Source organism: Crinia signifera, chromosome 3, assembly GCF_055691185.1.
Source record: "Crinia signifera chromosome 3, ASM5569118v1, whole genome shotgun sequence".
NCBI classification, from domain to species: domain Eukaryota; kingdom Metazoa; phylum Chordata; class Amphibia; order Anura; family Myobatrachidae; genus Crinia; species Crinia signifera.
This window is the reverse complement of record NC_139219.1, coordinates 178,204,276-178,224,712: the sequence shown is the minus strand read 5'-3', so window position 1 is coordinate 178,224,712 and position 20,437 is coordinate 178,204,276. Positions and strand designations below refer to the sequence as shown.

At 42.3% G+C, this 20,437-nt stretch overlaps 1 protein-coding gene across 3 annotated transcripts in view; it reads right to left on the bottom strand.

The window, feature by feature from the left end:
- The window catches only part of USP45 (ubiquitin specific peptidase 45), a 152,033-nt gene that overhangs the window by 24,510 nt on the left and 107,086 nt on the right, over positions 1 to 20,437 (bottom strand). For all 3 annotated transcript variants that reach the window (XM_083176997.1, XM_083176996.1, XM_083176994.1), the window contains exon 9: positions 14,925 to 15,012. In XM_083176997.1, coding sequence (XP_083033123.1) covers positions 14,925 to 15,012 — 88 coding nt within the window. The remainder of the gene's footprint in view (positions 1 to 14,924; positions 15,013 to 20,437) is intronic.

Here is a 20,437-nt window from a genome sequence, read left to right as displayed (position 1 = left end):
TCATGGAAGCAAAAAAACTGTGAAAAACGGGTCAGGGAAAGTGGAGCTGCTGTGCAATGTGTTCTCCACTGTTTATTTCCTGGTTCTGGGCTTGCATCACAGGGAGACAGCCTATCACATTGAAGCAGCATCATTTAGACTCAAAATATCGTTTTAGACCCGATTTTGGTGCCAAAATACCCGGTCTAAAATGGGTAGGACCCTGCATTTTAACACATTTTAAAAAACTGCTTTTTTTAAATGGTTACAAATCGGCAAAATACCATTTTTTTTTGGTGCGGTCTGAAAAGGGCATACATTGGCTCCAGTTTTCAAATGAATGAAAAATAAGGATTGTTACTGGGGCGGTACACCTGTCAAACCGTAACGCAGGTGTCCTAAGGCGAGCTCAGGGAGGACAGAAACCTTCCGTGGAGGTGAAGAGTGAAAGAGAGGAAGAGTCCAGTAAACTTTGGCCGGAGTGGAGAACATGAAGAGTACTCTCGTCAGGATCTGTATGTCGGCGTCAGGTTGGTGCGAAATTCCTGCTCTGCACGGCTCGGCTTGCAACCAGTGAATCAATGCGTCCAAACATTTTGGTGCAGAAGGTGTGAACATAGCCATAACTAAGGCCCTACATAGGCCCGAAACGTTGGCAGCAACATCTATGTGATGGATACAAATAAATGATCTTTTTATCTGCAAAGGTGGTGAGTGCTCTGGATTTCTATTGTTTGGATCTTGTACCACGGAAGTATCGGTGGGATATAGGAGCATGAATGAAAAAAAAAAGAACTGTGAGTGCAATATAGATTGATTTGTTTATATGTGTATATAGATATAGCGACACAGATAAGGCCAGCACTCCTCGTCCAGTACAGCTTTGGCGGTGCCCTCCTGGTTACCCTGGCTGGGGTTTCCACAATATTCACTTTGTTCGGCGGCACTCGCTCAAATAAATCGATCAAACCACTGGAGTATTAATCAACGTTTCGGAGCTTTTATTTATGCCCCGTCATCAGGATAAATATATATGTATACACACACACACACACAAGATGTACAGCACGATCACAGACCACAAATAAGCGCCGGGTGCCTCCACAGATCAAAGGATATCCAAATATTGCAGAGAGGTGCAGCACTCCAGGCTTCAATAGGTTAAAATTTAACTTTTAATTGTTCAAATATGGCAACGTTTCAATGCAAGCGTGGCATTGTCATCAGGCATAACTTAATTTATATATATATATATAAAATTATACTATAATCATATACACTAATTATAGTGTAAAATCTTTAGATCTGATATCGTGTCCTGTTGTTTACATTGTGAAACTTCTATTGTTTATATAATAAATATTTCATATTTATACAATATATATATAGGGTGGTATTTATCAAAGCTTGACAGATAACATTGTGAGAGATAAAGTACCAGCTTCTGACTTACATTTTACAGACTGAATTAGGAGATGATTGGTTAGTACTTTATCACTCAAAGTGCAGTATTCAATGCCGGTGCGAGCGGCCGGCGAGGGGGTTAAACTGCGAGGATCACAGAAAACCAGTGATCCTCGCAATTTAACCCCCGCACCGGCCGCTCGCACTAAGCAACGTTCCGGGGGAATCCTCACAGTCACAGAACGGCGAGGATTCCCCTAAACTGCGAGAGCCGCGGCTAGTGCAGCAAACTCGCTGTAATTAGCCTCGATTCTCGCAGCTTTTGGAGGCACATTCGCAAATTCCCCCTCGCTCAAAAAACGTAGCGAGGGGGAATTTGCGAATGAGGGGGGGTCAGTTGAATACTGACAGGGTGAGCGGTGACTGCGAGCAAAAAGTCCTGCTCGCAGTCACCGCTCGCCCACGGCATTGAATATATGCCAAAATATTATCTATCTCCAAGCTTTAATAAAAAATCCATAATCCCAAATTATGCTATATGTGAACCAATACTCAATAAATAGCCAAATCCACGTGAAACAATGACTACTATATGATAACAAAATAAATAAATATTTTATGCTAGTCAGTACTTCAGCACTATCCTTTGTTAAGTAGATTTTTCTTACTCAAAAAGGTCCAGCAAAACCTTCCGTAATCTGTAGCTTGACATTGATTGGTTACCAAACTTTTTTAAATTATGGCACCACACAGTATCAGAATTTTTTTCACGGTGTAGACCAACAGTTTGTAGAAAAATATAAAATGGAGTACATTGTATTTCTATGTCTCCCTTATGGTCAGTTATGTGGTGAGGAACAGGATTTGCTTCTGTTTGTCCACATATTTTGTATTGGAAAGCCACAAGCACTGTTTTTGACTATTAAATTAGCCACAAATAATTGTAATTATTCCTGGACCACCAATCCAAGGCTCCCCTGTAAGTATCATGGAACACCCCAGGGTGTTACGGTACACAGTTTGGGAACCACTGATTAGAAGCAACAGTTTACTCCACCTTTTTTTTTTTTTCTAAATCAAAATATATTCATTCACTGCAACATAAACATTTTAATACACAGGACTTTAAAGAAACAATTCTACGTCAGATAAACACTACAGCATTTGTTTATCTCTAGTTTATTTAACTATTCAAAATAGGAGATGGCATTTGGAAACAGTACCATGAAATGCTCAAAATACATCTATTCCCCACTGGATCTCAACTTCATAAGAAAAAATGGTACTTGTTTCCTAGCACGGCCACACCGATTAGCATCGGGGTGGTCGTGTCGGAAAAATCGCGTTGGCCGGCCCGATTTTTACATTCAATCAAATGTGAATAGGGTCCCTGGGACCCTATTTTACATTGGATTCAATGTAAAATATTCCCCAGACCCCCAATTTTACACCCACAACGCCGCCACCCCACGATTGACGCCAACCCGAAGCTTGGCGAGCGCAGCGAGCCCGCGTGGGGCGGCGGTGCGCATCCTCCGACCTTTTCATACCCCTACTATCCACGTCGGCGTGGAGTTGAGAATATAAAGAGTGGCGAGCGCAGCGAGCCCGGAGCGTCGCGAGCCCCGCGAGGGGACGCGTATAACTTCACAGGTATACGCGTCCCCTCGCTGCGCTTGCCACACTTTATATTCTCAACTCCACGCCGACGTGGATAGTAGGGGTATGAAAAGGTCGTAGGACGCGCACCGCCGCCGCTCGCCACGCTTCGGGTTGGCGTCAATCGTGGGGTGACGACGGGGCCATATACAATGTGAAATGGGTCATATTGGCCCATTTCACATTGTTTCTTATGTGAGATGGACTTAATCAAGTCCATCTCATTTTGTGCCATTATAATGGCATAAGACCGACGCGATGCTCCCGATTTCAATGTTAAAAAAATATTTTAATATTGAAGCCTATGGCAAAATCGCAGGCATCGCGTCGGGGGGCAATGTTAATGGCCGCGACTGACGCGATGCCCCCGATTTTGCCTTTGACGGTAAAATGGACCTGATTTCAAAGGAAATCGGGTCCATCGCGGGCATCGTGTACCTTAACTTTAAGGTACACGATGCCCGCGATTGTGGCCGTTCTAGGAAACAACACCTACTGCTAGTTTTCTGCAGTGAGCTGACCTTAAGAACAAATCCAAGTCTCCTTCACAGGAGCTCTTCTACATGTGTAACAAGTGGGCTCTACAGTGCTTTTAATAGCTGTACAAGCCAGAAATAAAAAAATAAAAATGCAACACCACAAAACAGGCATGTGGAGCTTCGAGGAAAGCAATTACTTAGTGTTATGTTTGATACAATGCTGTAAAGGGTCAATTGTCACTTATATTACAAGACTTGGGTCTCAAGGTCTGACACCTGGTTCAATTTGCTCATTTATAATGGGGAAGAAAATAAGACATATACTTGGAAAATAATGGATTACTAAATGAATTCCAAATCAGTTTACCCTTGTCTATAGTGATGTATTTTAGGCATGCAATCCTGTAAATTGCAGTTTTGATCCAGAAACCCATCCATTAATAAAGTAGATTGCATGTTCCCTAAATAAATAAGTACAACTCTTGAATGGAAAATCTGCAAGTAGTCTTATACATTTGCCCTTCAGGTGGTCAATGGCAAACATTTCCGTGCATCTAGTAGAGAACTAGAATGTGTGCATTTTTTTTTTTTTTTTTACATAAAGGTAACATCTCCAAGTACTTGAATTACACTAAAAGCAATTTATAAACTAAATATTTCTCCAACACTATTGGCATATAATTATGTAGTTTGTACCTGTCCACAAACAGATCATATAAAAAAAAAATGAAAATGACAGAAATAAAGACAGAAGGATTCATATGCAAAAATTGGATAATTACTGGCTAACTGGTTAAAAAAAAACTGGTTCTGTCAAAAAGACTTAAAGGGCATACACAATGGGCGAAACTGAGTTGAAAGCAGCTCACTTTAACCGTTTAAGCGGCTTTCGGTACTTATGTAGTATCTGGGCTGCCGATTTTTTGATTGTATGCCTTAAGTTAAGGCATACAATCAGATGCGATGCGATGCGATATCGCATCGCATCGCATCCGATATCGGATGCGATATCGGATGCGATGACCCGATTTTTCCATAGGAATCAATGTTAAAATGATTCCTATGGAAAAATGGGTCCTTTTCATACCCCTACTATCCAAGTGGGCATGGAGTTGGATATAAACCTGTGGCGAGCGTAGCGAGCCACCGAGCCCGAAGCGTGGCGAGCGAAGCGAGCCCCGCGAGGGGACGGTATTCGTCCCCTCGCGGGGCTCGCTTCGCTCGCCACGCTTCGGGCTCGGTGGCTCGCTACGCTCGCCACAGGTTTATATCCAACTCCATGCCCACTTGGATAGTAGGGGTATGAAAAGGACCCATTTTTCCCATTGAATTCCATGTTAAAATGGACTCAGTCCATTTTAACATTGATTCCTATGGAAAAATCGGGTCATCGCATCGCATCGCATCGCATCGAATCGCATGGTCGCATGCGATGCGATGCGATCTCCCGATCCGACCCGATTTAGAAATCGGCAGCCCAGATACTACATAAGTACCCGGCTTTCATTTCAAAAGCCGCCCAGTATGTATGGTCCGGCGATGAGTGCTGATGCGCGCTACCACTTCATCGCCACCACTCATTTGCTGTTATTACGGCCATAGCGTCCTGCTAGAGAAAGTAATCCACCCCTGGGATGGGTGAAAATCGCTCAGTGTGTATGCACTGAGCGATTATCAGCCCGAAGATTTTCCCCTTCATTGTTGTGCATACACAGTGGGCAAAAAGGCCCAGTGTGTATACACTTTTAGATGACACTGTTATGATGGGGGAAATTTACTAAAGAAAATTTGTAAAAAATAGGTGTATTTGTATCCAGAAATACACATATTTTTGACATTTGCTATCCCGAAAAGATGGCAATTCGTAGTCGTATTGATGTGCTATCAATACGAATACGAATTGCCGTATTTTTGGGATAGTAAATGTCAAAAATAAGTGTATTTCTGGATACAAATACACCTATTTTTTACAAATTTCCTTTAGTAAATTTCCCCCGATATGCTTTGGCAAACCTTTCCTCAAAAGAACACTAGCAGTTCATGTTTTCAGAACTTCCTTGCCTGATTACAAGGACTGACAATTACTGGCAACGTCAATTAAGTTAACTCCGAAATCCTAGCAAATTCTCAAGGCATTTTAAGGGTAAATGATAAAATTATGGTGAACCCTAGCTTACAGCTCACGAGCCTTGGAGAGATAAGGTGGATGGAGATAAAATGTGTCTATGTACAAAGACTTGGAAAGAGATAAAGTAGAAGAAAATAAAGTACCAGGCAGCCCCATAACTGTTTCAAACACAGCCTGTAACATGTCAGATAGGAGCTGACATGTTGACTGGTACTTTATCTTCCTCCACTTTATATAGTTATAAGTTTTCCTAAAAAGACCCCTTTTCTCTCCATCCACTGTATCTCTCTTTAAGGCTTAGGACATAGACCAGTGGTTCCCAAACTGTGTGCCGTGGAACCCTGGGGTGTCTTGGGGGACTTGCAGGGGGGCCCTGGACTGGTGGTCTATGACCAAGTTAATAGGCAAATTGTGGACAAACAGAAGTGAATCAGTTCCATTACCACATAACTGACCCCAAGGATGAGATATAAACACAATTTACTTAAATTTAATATATTTTTTTCTGATTCTCTTAATTACATATTTTTGGCCTAGGGGTGCTGTAAAAATAATTCTGATACTCAGTGGCACCGTGATTCAAAAAAGTTTGTGAACCACTGACAGACACTTTAAAGTGTTTTGCAATACAACCATAAGCTCCTTATATAAATAGTTTGTGTATGAATTAAACAAATGACTAATGCTGGGTGCATACTGTCTGATATATCGGTCGTTCTATTGAATGGCTGATATATCGATGGAACATCGGCCAATGTGTATCAGCGATATGTCTGTGAATGGCGTTGTTCAGACATATTGCATCGGCTGTGCAATGCAGCAGATGTATGATATATCTAAAGATATATCGGTGCATAATGCTGTGTGTAAGGGCGATCCCTGTTCACAGTAGTCGATGGTGATTGACAGCTCAACTGTCAGTAAACATACCCAGTTGTGGCATCAGTCAGGACGAAAAGGCACTGTGTATGGAGAAGACGCTGCTGGATCCGACAAAAGATATACTCTATCATTCAAAAGTTTGGGGCCACTTAGAAATGTCCTTATTTTTGAAAGAAAAGCACTGTTTCTTTCAATAAAAAGAACATTAACAATGTAGAGTGTATTTCTGATTAATTGAATGTGGTAAATGACTATACTAGCTGCAAACGCCTGTTTTTTTAAAAAGGAATATCTACATGCAGATAGTGCAGCTCTTATTAGAGCTGCTCCTGGCGATTCTATCGCCATCCTCCGCCATTCACCAGCCCACAGAAGGGGCTTGCACGCCCCGTTCTGATGAAACAGAAAATTTCCTACAAGTGTTCTACTCCCTTCAGAGAACAGCTCAAACAGGCTCTAACCAGAGTAGAAAGAGAAGTGGGAGGCCCCAATGCACAACTGAGCAAGAAGACAAGGACATTAGACGTCTCAAAGGTCTCAACTGGCAGCTTCATTAAATGGTACCCGCAAAATGCCAGTGTCAGTGTCTACAGTGAAGAGGCGACTCCGGGATGCTGGCCTAGGCAAAGAAAAAGCCATATCTGAGACTGGCCAATAAAAGGAAAATATTAATATTGGCAAAAGAACACAGACATTGGACAGAGGAAGATTGGAAAAAAGTGTTATGGAGAAATAAATCGAAGTTTGAGGTGTTTCGATCACACAGAAGAACATTTGTGAGAAGAAGAACAAGTGAAAAGATGCTGGAAGAGTGCCTGACGATGTCTGTCAAGCATGGAGGAGGTAATGTGATGGTCTGGGGCTGCTTTGGTGCTTGTAAAGTGGGCGATCTTTGCAAGGTAAAAAGGATTTTGCGACGCCATGCCATACCCTGTGGAGAGTGCTTGATTGGAGCCAATTTCCTCCTGCAACAGGACAATGACCCAAAGCACACTTCCAAATTATGCAAGGACTATTTAGGGAAAAAGCAGGCAGCTGGTATCGTCTGTAATGGAGTGGCCAGCGCAGCCGCCAGATCTAAACCCCATTGAACTGTAGTGGGAGCAGCATTATGATACGCAAGAAGTGCCCATTAAGCCAATCCAACTTGCGGGAGGTGCAGGGCTGTGGAGTCGGTGTCAAGGAGACGGAGGAAATTTCGAGTACCTGGAGTCTGAGTCTGCAAACAATGCACCGACTCCGACTCTGAAAATTATAATTAATGACTTCTCTACTGTAAGAATAAAGACCAATGCATGCCTCACGTAACCGCAAAACGAACATGTTAAGTGACTGTGAAAAAGCATGCTTTTCATCTGCTTCACTATATGGCACACAACGCACAATTCGGAGCACCAATGCTTATAAATGTATTCTCCCTTGTAGTTTACAACTTATTTCCAACGTTCAATAAGGTTTTCAATACCTCGTTGGTAGAAATCACCTGGTGTAGACTCGAAAAATTCATTCAACCAAGCTCTCCCACCATACGCACAACATCTTTTTACGCGGATGAAGATCTTGTTTCATGTGTGGGGTCGTTTGTTTACCTTGGCTAAGCCATTCCTTACGCTGGTTCATATTGATGTACAGGCACCATTTTTCGTCGCCAGTAGGGATGCCAATCCCGGGATCGGGATCGGCGGGATCCCGGGATTTAGGGCATATTTGGCCGGGATTTGAATCCCGGGATTGGCTGCTCCAATCCCGGGATTGCGGGATCCAAATGCGCATTTGCATTTCATCCCCTTCTTATGCGTACGTACCGCTGAGCGGGGCGGGAGGAGGCTGTTAACTTAAACTCCGGGCAGACGCGGCGGTGTCTGAACACTAAGGTTGCGCAGCGTGACCTCTAACATCACGCTGCGCTGCCTGGCAACAAGGCTGTGTGGCTGCGCAGCGTGATGTGAGAGATCACATCACGCTGCGCAGCCACACACTGATTCACAAGCCACCGAATTCGCCCGGACACCAAGTTACCCGCCTCCTCCCCGGCTCTCCAGTCACCTCGCCTCCTCCACCGCGTCTGCCCGGAGACATTGTCACCCGCCTCCTCCCCGGCCCGCCTCAAATGCCGCATGCCGCCGGCCCGCCCCGCATCTCCTCTATGCTTAGAGGTAATTTATCAACTATTGGGCAAATCATGAGGCCAATCCCGGGATCCCGGGAATCCCGGGATTGACAGTTTTTCAATCCCGAATCCCGGGATTGAAAAAATGGCCCGGGATTGGCCTCCCTAGTCGCCAGTAACAATTCGGTAAAGAAATCGTTCCTTCAGTCCATGAATTGAACGGTGACGAGCAAGCAAACCAGCGGAGATTGTGGCTCGTTGATTTTTGTTGTCGTCACAAAGCATGCGGAACTCATGCTCCACACTTCTGAACCTTTCCTATTGTTTTTGTTCCCAAAACAACCAAATAATGTGTTTTTATCTTTGAACTGGTAAAGTTCCTGATCCTGATGTTTATGCCTACTGCTACTATCCAGCCATTTAATTAATAAAAAAATTAATAAAACTTTGTTTTCATTGTGTTTGTCCTTTGCTTAAACTGTTCAATACAGTAGACTGTTGGCTTCCCAGCCTCTAGTTTCTGTAGTAATAATATGTATGTTGCCTTTCTTTCCTTCAAGGAATGTATCAAATACATTTGCATATTAATACAGAGGAGTCGGAGTCGAGGAGTCGGCGTCAGAGGTACGAGGAGTCGGGGTCTGAACATTTATCTACCGACTCCACAGCCCTGGGGAGGTGCATACAATGCGACCAATGCGATGGACCCAATTTTACATAGGAACCAATGTTAAATGGCCCCCCATACCCAATTTTTGATTGTATACCCACCCTGATGGGTAATTTCTATGTCAAATGCCCCCCCATTGTTAACGCCACCCCACGATGAACGCCAACCCGAAGCGTGGCGACGGTATGCGTCCTCCGACCTTGTCATACCCCCACTATCCACGTCGGCGTGGAGTTGATTTTATATAGTGTGGCGAGCGCAGCGAACCACCGAGCCCAAAGCGTGGCGAGCCCCGCGAGGGGGCGCGTATTATGTCTGAAGTAATGCGCATCCGCTCACCACGCTTCGGGCTAGGTGGATCGCTGCGCTGGCCACACTATATAAATCCAACTCCACGGCGACATGGATAGTGGGAGTATGAAAAGGACGGAGGACGCGTACCGCTGCCCCCCGCGGGCTCGATGCGCTCGCCACGCTTCGGGTTCACTTTTATCATGGCGTGGCGTTAACAATGGGGGGGCATACAATGAAAAATGGGGTCTGGGGGCATTTAACATTGGGGCCAATGTAAAATCGGGTCTCAGGGACCATTTAAAATTGGTTCCAATGTAAAAAATCGGGTCGTCGGGTCAATCGCATTGCATGCAATTTTGTTGCATGCAATGCAATTGACCCGATTTTTGCAACCCGATTGCATACAATTAAAATCGGTGGGGCCGTGCTAGGAAACAAGTACCGAAATTTCTTCAGATTACCTCAACAAATTAACAGCTAGAATGCCAAAGGTCTGCAATGCTGTAATAGGTGCAAAAGGAGCATTCTTTGACTAAAGCAAAGTTTGAACAACAGAGTTATTATTTCAAATAAAAATCATTATTTCTAACCTTGCCAATGTCTTGACTGTGTTTTATTCATTTTGCAAGTCATTTGATAAATAAAAATTAGTTTTCATGGCAAACATGAAATTGTCTGGGTAACCCCAAAATTTTGAGGAATAGTGTACATCTTGATTTGATTTTTACTTATTTCTTACCCAAAACAAATTAAGATATGGAATATTGAAAGAAGAGATTTTTGTTTGAAAGAAATTGTGAATCATTTTCCAAAGTATACAATTGTATATGATAAGTACAAGACGCACGTGTCCAGTCAGCGAATCAATAAACAGATTCGATGACTCAAAAACTATACAGGTTGAGTATCCCTTATTCAAAATGCTCAGGACCAGAAGAATTTTGGATAACGGATTATTTCGTATTTCAGAATACTTTTATATTTCAATGAGGTATCTTGATCTAATGTTGTTTTATAAGCACATCAAACACATGAAATGCACACAGATCTATTGTATTTGTGCCTAATACAATGTTTCAAAACATGAAACAGAGTTTGTGCACAATCTCAGACACTGAATTTGAATGCCAAGCAATCATTCTCGTGCACATATTTAGTGCCAGTTACATATCATATCCCCAGTAGTGCTTTTGGCAAAAAAAATAAAAATTCACTTTCTGAAATGTTTGTTTTTCGGAATAATTTGCATAACGGATATTTGGATAAGAGATACTCAACCTGTATATACAAAAACTGTTGTAAAGCGCAACGGCATTTGCTGCACTATATAAGAAACTGAAAATAAATAAATATAGATCATGGGTATTTCTACTTTTTTTTCTATCATAAGTTAAGCATTATTATACAGTAGAACAATCATTTTGCCTTAATCTTGTGTAACTGGCAACACCAATAACATAAATAATGATAGAAAATGTAATAAAAATGCTTTATATACATTTATCAAGTGAGGAGTTCCAGTCCCTTCATGGATCTGTAGAAAATTAGCTAACCATGACATTGCTTTTAAAATTATTATTATGAAAATGGTTGACATAACTTATCACTTTCACATGGAATTAAAAATCATGAAAAGTATGGCACAAAGCGAAAACCCCACTGCTATTAAACCATGAAGTAATCTATAGCGATTGTATATGAATAATGTGGCTATTGCATATTACCAATCAGGCAAGTATTGCCTCCACTGATCATATCGGATAATTAATACATTTGTAACTTCATAACAGACAAAAAAATAAATAAAAAATGAAAACTACCTAATAGGAGAGTAAATGGCTTTAAAAGCATTCCGATTGTAGGCATATTGCTGTGGGCTTCTTACATCAAGAAACACATGTTTGTGACACTCAACTACAATTGCATGCTTCACAGCTGTGGATTTCCCATGGAAGACAATACAGCTACAACTAAGGTACTGCTGGATAAGACCGGCATGACTGTCATTGCCTAAGGGCTTCGACAGTCCCCCAGACCTGACATCCTCATTTTGTCACACCGTCTACTGCAATGGAAAGGGGGCTTGGAAAAAAAAATAAACGCAGAACTGAGCTTTTACTAGTGCTGCTCCCCTGCTGTGCTGCCCTGGGGTGATGAAGAGGATGCTAATACTAATGCACCATTATTGCAAAACAGGCTCTGTAATTGTGGCAGAGGGTGGAATCCAACCTTTATCTGACCATTATTGGCAATGTCTCGAAAACAGGCACAAAGCCTGTTTTCAAATGACTCATGCACGGGTGAGTGCAGAAGTTTAGCATGTACTTTTTTGACAGACATGAAGCCACCAGCCATTCCTTTCGTCAAGTTCACAAACCATGGAGGTGACCTCTATGTACTAAATCTATACAGCTATTAGCAGGTTCATTAATGAAACAATGTTAGAACACAGGGAAGCAAAATAACAGACAGGTGGATTTACTATAAAATGTAGTTCAAATAACGAGGACAAGATACCGTATCACTACTTGTAAGCTTGCACAGCAATACTCTTAAAATACAGAATCTATTTCTACAGCAAATATTTACATCATGCAATAAAGTACAAGTCTCACTACTAAACACATTGATCTATGTTAAATGCTAAGTACTATATACTTGCGCTCAAATCAAAAGTTGTTTGTGTTTATGGTGCAGCAGACCATTTAAGACAGGGCTTGAAAAATACTGATTGCTATGGCAACAAGGATTTTAATCCTGGCAACCAGATTCTACAACAGGCATTCCCACACTTAGTTGGTATGCAGTCATTGGATCTACAATGTCTAGGTCGACCCCTATTGGTAAACAGTCAAAAGGTTGACATGGAAATTTATTTTTTTAACAACATTTTGGGCCGACAGGTGGTATTTCCTACCCTACCATTCACTACGGCATGGAGGGAGAATATAATAGTGTGCTGATCGCAGTGAGACACCGTGCCCAAAGCATGGCAAGCGTAGCGAGGGGGCGTGGTACACTTAGTGCCCATACCAACCTATGTCAACATAGACACTATTTTTTGGAAACTCATGTCGACCTTTAAACCATGTCAACCTTTTGACCCTGCCGACCAATAGTGGTCTACCATATGACTGTAGACCTAGACATTGTAGATCTAATATACCATAACCCACTTAGTCCTCAAGGCACACTAACTGTGCAGGTTTCAGTGATTAGGTTGATAAAAAACATGGAAAAAAGCCTGAGTATTGGGGGTAATTGGATACCCACCATAGTGAGTTAAAACTCACTAAAAACTGCAATGGAGTATTTAGTATTAACAATGTTAAACCATATCTGAAATGAAAGAACATCTAATACACCAAAACACATACTTAGCAACATAGGGGTTATCAAATTACCTGCAGCCACTGAACACAGGGACTTGGTTCAACGGAGGCTATTCAGTTAGCCTAGGCATTGCCAAACTATGGCCCTCCGGCTGTTGTGAAACTACAAGTCCCATCATGCCTTGCCAGTTTTGCTATTAGGGAATGCTAAAACTATGGCATGCTGGGATGTGTAGTTTCACAACAAAAGGAGGGACACAGTTTGGCCATGCCTGAATTAGCCCCAATGCCAGTGTCTGTATCTCCCAATACCCACACTTATCTTGGATAATGCTTTGTGTGCCTGTGGCACGAGAAGCGTAATCCCAATAAGCACCCCCTGGATCTGCGATAACACATGGGATTTTGTCCAGTCTCTAATTAGAAACCGCAATAATGACCATCATAAATCGTGATATCTGCCTGTTGGATAGCCCCCATATTCTCAGTCAAACTGATAAGAAATATATGCTTAGCTTTGAAATCACACATAGTCAAATTGCATTTGAAATGTATTGCATGGGAACAGGGGTTAAAGTGAGGGGGAATGGGGTTAGGTGGCACAGTAATTCTCACAGAAAAGCATTCTAGTTTGCAGGGGATGCCAAAAACCCTACCACTGGACCTGTCTCTGCCTAATGGGGGAGGAGAGCACTTTATGCCCTGCATAGGAATCAAATTTATCAATTAAATTGTGCTAAATGAAAAGAAAATAAATATCTAAGCAAAAAGTAGAAAACAAGAAATGGAGTATTGCAATACCCAATGTTTGTAACAATACTTGTAAAATTTCCCAAAATATGTTGCTAATAATTATACATAGCAATAACTTGCACCAAGCATTTAAGCATAGACGCGTATAGGTTGGATGGAGCATGAGACGACCCCTAACCAGCACTCACTGGGCGGTATTCAATGAGCCTGATTCGCCATGTTTTTATGGCGAATTTGTGCTGTTTGGCGAATTTCTGACTAAAACGGTGAATCACCCTATTCAATGACCACATGGCGAATACATTTCAAGGTTTTTTTCACCATGATTCACCGAGTAGCAATCGCTATCTTTTTATGGTGAAGTGGAATGTGAACTTTTAAAATAAAGTGTTTTGTTTTTTACATTTGGTGTCAAAAAATCAGGAATTTTATTCTGAGGAGGGGCATGCTATTTTTATATATATATATATTTTTTTTTTTTTTTACACAGCAGCCAGCAGGGGGCGCCGGAGACGAGCCGCTCATTACATATTCATATATTCACTGCACCCGATCGTTACGATCGTGTGTAGTGAATATACGCTCCCCTGCTGGCACCCCCGGGGGGCAGCCTGTACTGCCTGGCACCCGGGGAGCCCACCTACCCCCCACAAAGTTCTGGGGCAGGCAGAGAGACTACCATCTTTCTGCCTGGCACCGTCCTCAGGTTCCCTGCGGCAATCGCCGCAGGAGCTCATATTCGCCAGTCAGGGGCAGCGAGCCCCTGACACATTGAATACCGGAGCCCGCCGGCTCCGGAACGTGGCGAATGTGCAGCGAATCCTAAAAAGGATTCGCTGCACCTCGCAGGTATTCTCATTGAATACCGCCCTATGTCTGGCATTCAATCATCAATTATAATCTCCTTGAAAGTAGTTTGCAAAAAGTAGGCAATTATGACACACACATAGCATTTCAAAATAGGTAATGAATTAAAGATGCCCATACACAGTGCGTTTTTGCCTTGCGATGCGCTCTCCGGCACACATCACATCGCAAAGTACAAATACGTATGTGCAGCCTGTACTTTTTGTACTAGATTGCATTGCATCGTATCTAGTTCAAAAGACACACTGTTGTAGTGTGTATTACATGCATTCTGAACTAGATGCGATCAAGCACAAAACGCACGGAGCACATTGCACCGTGTGTGGGCACCTTAATACCTATCCCTAAATAAACAAACAATTATTACCTTTGTTTCCTCTATACGTAGAGCATCAAGTAAATAGTGAAGAAGTTCTTGGCCATCTTGCTGCTGGAAAGTTTTAAACCGAGGGGCTCTGTAAATGATAAATTGTACATGAAGTTAGAGATCACAACATTGCAGAAGAGGAAAATAAGCTGCTACTTAAACATTTTACTGCAAGACATTCTAGGAATGTGAATTCTTTCATTTTATTTTTAAATTAAGACTCCCAAAATGTTTGGTTTTGTCAATATTTCTCTGTCAGAAATGGAAACAGACAGTACTGGAATTGATACACAGATTCTTGACAGCTAAAAGATGTGCTCTTTTCTCCTTGAAAATAAGCTCCAAGCAATATTCTCATGGAGACTGGACTGGGATGGTGGGCTGAGCTGACCGCTCACAGATGTGGGGACATATGGAAGCCAGTGCCAGTAAGCTACAACCTGTTGTATAGTGTCAGCAGTATAATGACAGAACAGGTTGGGTCCCAAGTAATGGTGACACAAAGTGAAGGGCAACTGTCACAGAGATGTAATCTATGTTCTCAACTGTTATTAAAAAACATGTTAGCTTGGCAACCTGTTTTATACCATATGTATGCAAATACAAGTAATAGAAAATAACACAGAGCCTTCAAGTGAAAGAAAACTCACATTTATGCTATACTGTAGCAAAGTAGCTGCATACTATCCTTTTGGTATGCCAATTACTAGTACGTACTTGTGTGTTATTCGAAATCAGATCAACCCATGAAGTGCCTGTTATCGCTATTTAGTGAGAAGGCAGCGATAACATATGTATGTTTTAATCACTTACAAAAACGCAGAATCATATGGCAAATTAAAGACTGCCTCCGAACTACTACCATTCTTTCAGAGGTGCTTTTTATTACTCCCTGCAACAGGCAGTATTCAATGCCGCTGATGAGGGTGTTTGTGCGGCGAGGATGACTTGTTTTAGCTAGGATCGACGAAAACAAGCCATGCTCACCGTCTAACCCCCTTGCTGTATTCAATGTTCCCCAGAACGGCAAGGTTTTCCACAAATACAGTGAGCCCACTGCATTTTGTGGCAAGCCCCGCCATTTTGACAGCTGCACTCACCGTTTCCACTTAGCTGAAAAGAACCAGCGAGTGAAGGGGATGCCATTGAATACTCTGACAGCGAGCTATCCGCACTGTTTGCTGTATAGCTCGCCGCTAGAGGCTCGTCGGCACCATTCAATATACCCCATTATCTGTACCTCTCAAAGCAATGCAATAGCCCATGACTTTTCCCAGCTTTAGCAAGCTGGATTGTTTAACAACTAGCCTGCTGTTTTGTGCTACAACTGGAACAACAGTTTGGTCACAAATGCATGCATAGTTGAGAACAGTAAACATTTAAAGCAAAAAAAAAGTTGCACTAGAAGTGGGGCAGATGTAACGTGCAGAGAGAGATAAGGCCCCCATACACTAGGGGTGACTTCTCTGAGCAAAGAAGTCGCCCGCGATCCCCCCCTTGAGCAGTCTGACTCTCCTGCAGCCGGTGCAATGAAGGCTCCAATGCGATGCACACAGTACCGCGCATCGGACCTACCATCAAATACAGTGCAGTGGTTCCCAAATTTTTTTGAATGATAAATTGCTTAATCACTCAATTACGAAGAACCTGCAAATCTTCCTAGTCTGGAACTCTTGATAGAGGATCACAAACCACCTAAAATAGCTATGTGCCAGACAGAGATGAGAAGTACGAAGGGCCTATTTAGTTAACCATACACACTATTTCATGTTTACAAAAAAATGTGTTCTGTGTGCGTGTAAATATACACACGAATATACACTGTATAGCACATTATGCACCTAGCTTCAAATGTACTTCATTCATACTACCTGAAAAATGATTACACAAATACACAATATGTATTAAATGAGACATACAGAGTACATTTATTAATGATAATGAAGGTTAAAACAAATCACTGAAAGCTGACAGCTAAAAGATGTGCTCTTTTCTCCTTGAAAATTTGCTCCAAGCAAGATCCTTGTGGAGACTGGACTGCTGGGATGGTGGGCTGCATTGACCGCTCACAGATGTGGGGACATATGGCAGCCAGTGTCAGTAAGCTACAACCTGTTGTATAGTGTCAGCAGTATAATGACAGAACAGGTTGGGTCCCAAGTAATGGTGACATGAAGTGAAGGGCAACTGTCACAGAGAGAAGCGAGCTAGTAAGAGTCTTAATTCACTCACTTTCTTTTTAAAAACGTAATTTGCTATACCAATGCTTTAATTTTAAAAGAAAAGCTAGGGTAAAAACTACAACATACTATATAATAAATCTTTTCATGTTCAAGGCAATGAAACACAGCAACAATAAGAATACCTAAATACATAGATTACTGTAGTATCTGTTGCTTTCAACAAACAATATACATTTTGAATGCATCACATGGAATTGACTGCTAATTAAAATGTATAATCAAGCACTCATCCCTGAGGAGTGATCAGATGTTAAAGAAAATAAAAACAAAAACCCACACACCAATAAACAGTTTAAAATGGAAATAACCCTGAAAATGTATTGTGATACACAGAACATAAATCACTCACTTGTAGTATTTTAGATGAAAAGCAACTTGCTAATTTATTGTGTAATATACATTAATATTCCATTTACTGATCATGGTCATTATTATTATTTTTTGTAATATTAAGTAGCAATGTAATTATCTGCCATATGCCACTACCATGTCTGTATACACACTTCAGGGGGTTATTCAGCGTTGATCACCATTTTGCAAATTTGCAATCCTATTGATTATGGAATAATTGCACATGCATACAGATGGTAGCGTGCATGTGCAGGCCAAACAGCCACAAAACTAGCAAAAATATCGGTACTCTTTACCTAGCACGGCGCCCATCGCGGTCATCGAATGCACTAAAAAATCGGGTGCGACGCGACCGACGCGATTTCCCATAGGGACCAATGTTAAATTTCTCAATTGACCCAATTTTTCTGTTCAATGCCTCAATTGACACGAATTTTCCATAGGAATCAATGTTAAATGACCCACAGAGGCCAAATAGCGACCCTGAAGTGTGAAATGGCCCCCACAATTGTTAACGCCACCCCACGATCAACGTGAACCCGAAGCGTGGCGAGCGCAGCGAACCCGCGAGGGGCGGCGGTACGCGTCCTACGACCTTTTCATACCCCCACTATCCACGTCGGCGTGGAGTTGAGAATAGAATAGTGTGGCGAGCGCAGCGAGCCACCGAGCCCGAAGCGTGAAGCCCGCGAAGGGACGCGTTTACCTGTGAAGGTATCCGCGTGCGCTCGCCACACTATTCTATTCTCAACTCCACGCCGACGTGGATAGTGGGGGTATGAAAAGGTCGTAGGACGCGTACCGCCGCCGCTCGCCACGCTTCGGGTTGACGTTGATCGTGGGGTGGCGTTAACAATTGTGGGGGCCATTTCACACTTCAGGGTGCCTATTTGGCCTCTGTGGGCCATTTAACATTGTTTCCTATGGAAAAATCGTGTCAATTGAGGCATTGAACAGTAAAATCGGGTCAATTGAGAAATTTAACATTGTTACCTATGGGAAATCGCGGGCATCGCGTCGCACCCAATTTTTAGTGCATTCAATGGCCGCGATTTTTTTACCTGCGATGCCCACGATCAAAATCGTGGGCGCCGTGCTAGGTAAAGAGTACCGAAATATCTAATCGCAATAACTTTGCAATTTGATGAACAGGAAGTTGTTGTTTTGGTATGATAACCTGCCATTTTCTGGGCATGTCGGAAAAAACGCAGGCGTGCCCAGGCATTTTAAGGGAGGTTGTTTAAAGTCACGGCCCGCCTCTATCTGTTGCAGAGTTGTGTAAGGGTCAGACTCTGGTTATGGTATAAAACAGACAGACTCATGACTGACAGTCATATGGTCGACCACTATTGGTAAACAGTCACAAGGTCGACAGGGTCAAAAGGTCGTCAGGTAAAAGGTCGATATGGTTAAAAGGTCTATATTAAAAAGGTTGACATGGTTAAAAGGCCGACAGACACAAGGTCGACATGGAAAAAGGTTGACATGGGCTTTTAATGTTTTTAGGGTGTCTATGTTGACATAGGTCGACATGGACACTGTCTAAGTGTACCGCGTCCGCTCGCCATGCTTCTGGCTTGGTGCCTCGCTGCACTTGGCACACTATTTTATTCTCCCTCCATGTCCTAGTGGATGGTAGGGCATTAAATACCACCTGTCGGCACGTCGGCTGAAAATTTTGAAAAAAAAAATGCATTTCTACCTTTTTTCATGTCGACCTTTTGACTGTCGACCATTAGTGGTCAACCATATGACTGTCTATCATGAGTGAGTCTATGATCAGTCTGGATACCCAGACTCTCACATTTGCACAGACTGGGAAAATCATTCGATGGTGAGTGAATTGGGTGTGGATGTGCGACAAAATACCATATTGTAAAACGTTTGCAATTCACTCAGAGCTGGTTTTCACTCTGTCCGGGTGATGGCTAACCACTTGCAGTACAAATTTTAAGATGAGTGATCAGGTCTGAACTGAATTGCCTCTTATACTGATTGCAGACTGATAGCAATGAAAAAAATCCCTTTCATTATAAAATGATTATTCGTACAAAACAAAGCACTGAAAAGCTGCTAAATGGCTTCCATTTTGCTACTGCCAATGGACCTCCTTCCTCATCTGACATAAGTGGTCATTCTCTTGATCTGGTCTTCCCTTATCTCTACACGGATTCTAATTTCAACTCACCCTTCCACTCTCTGACTAAAGCCTACTCTTATTCAGTGTTACCCATCAAGTCACTCTATACCCCTCCCCTAAGGCCATTAATAGTAGACAGAACCTTTATAACCTTGACTCAACCATTCTTGATTTTTCTCTAGACTCCTTTCTCTCCTCCATTACTATTCTCTTAACCAAGCTGCCCCCTTCTATCGTCGTTCTCCCAATAATGACTATGCTGTCCCAAATTGTCACTATCAATTTATTCCCTACCAAACTGGGTACTCCAAAGTGCACTCACTGTATTGAGATCCTCTGGTTGAGACCCCCACGTCTTTGTAGGCTTTCAAAATATGCCGCCTCTTCACTACCTTCAACTCCGTTTACCTAGTGGAGAGGGGCTCCAGTAACCCGCCAGTGCATTTGATTTGACCATTTCATCTCCAAAACAGAGTACATCTGCATTGGCATATTCTCATTTCAGACCCCACCTTTCAAAACTGATAACCTTGTCAGCCGTCACCCTGTCTCAGGGACTGCAGTCCATGTCACATATGAAGAGTTATATACCTGCTGGTTTCGATAATAATCAATTTGCTTACAAACCGAAAAGATCAACGGAGGATGCACTATTGTCAGTGGTCCATTCCTCTCTATCCCACCTAGATAAACCAAATGTGTACGTTAGACTATTCTTTATAGATTACAGTTCTGTGTTTAATACAATGCTTCCTAATATATTGATAAATAAATTACGC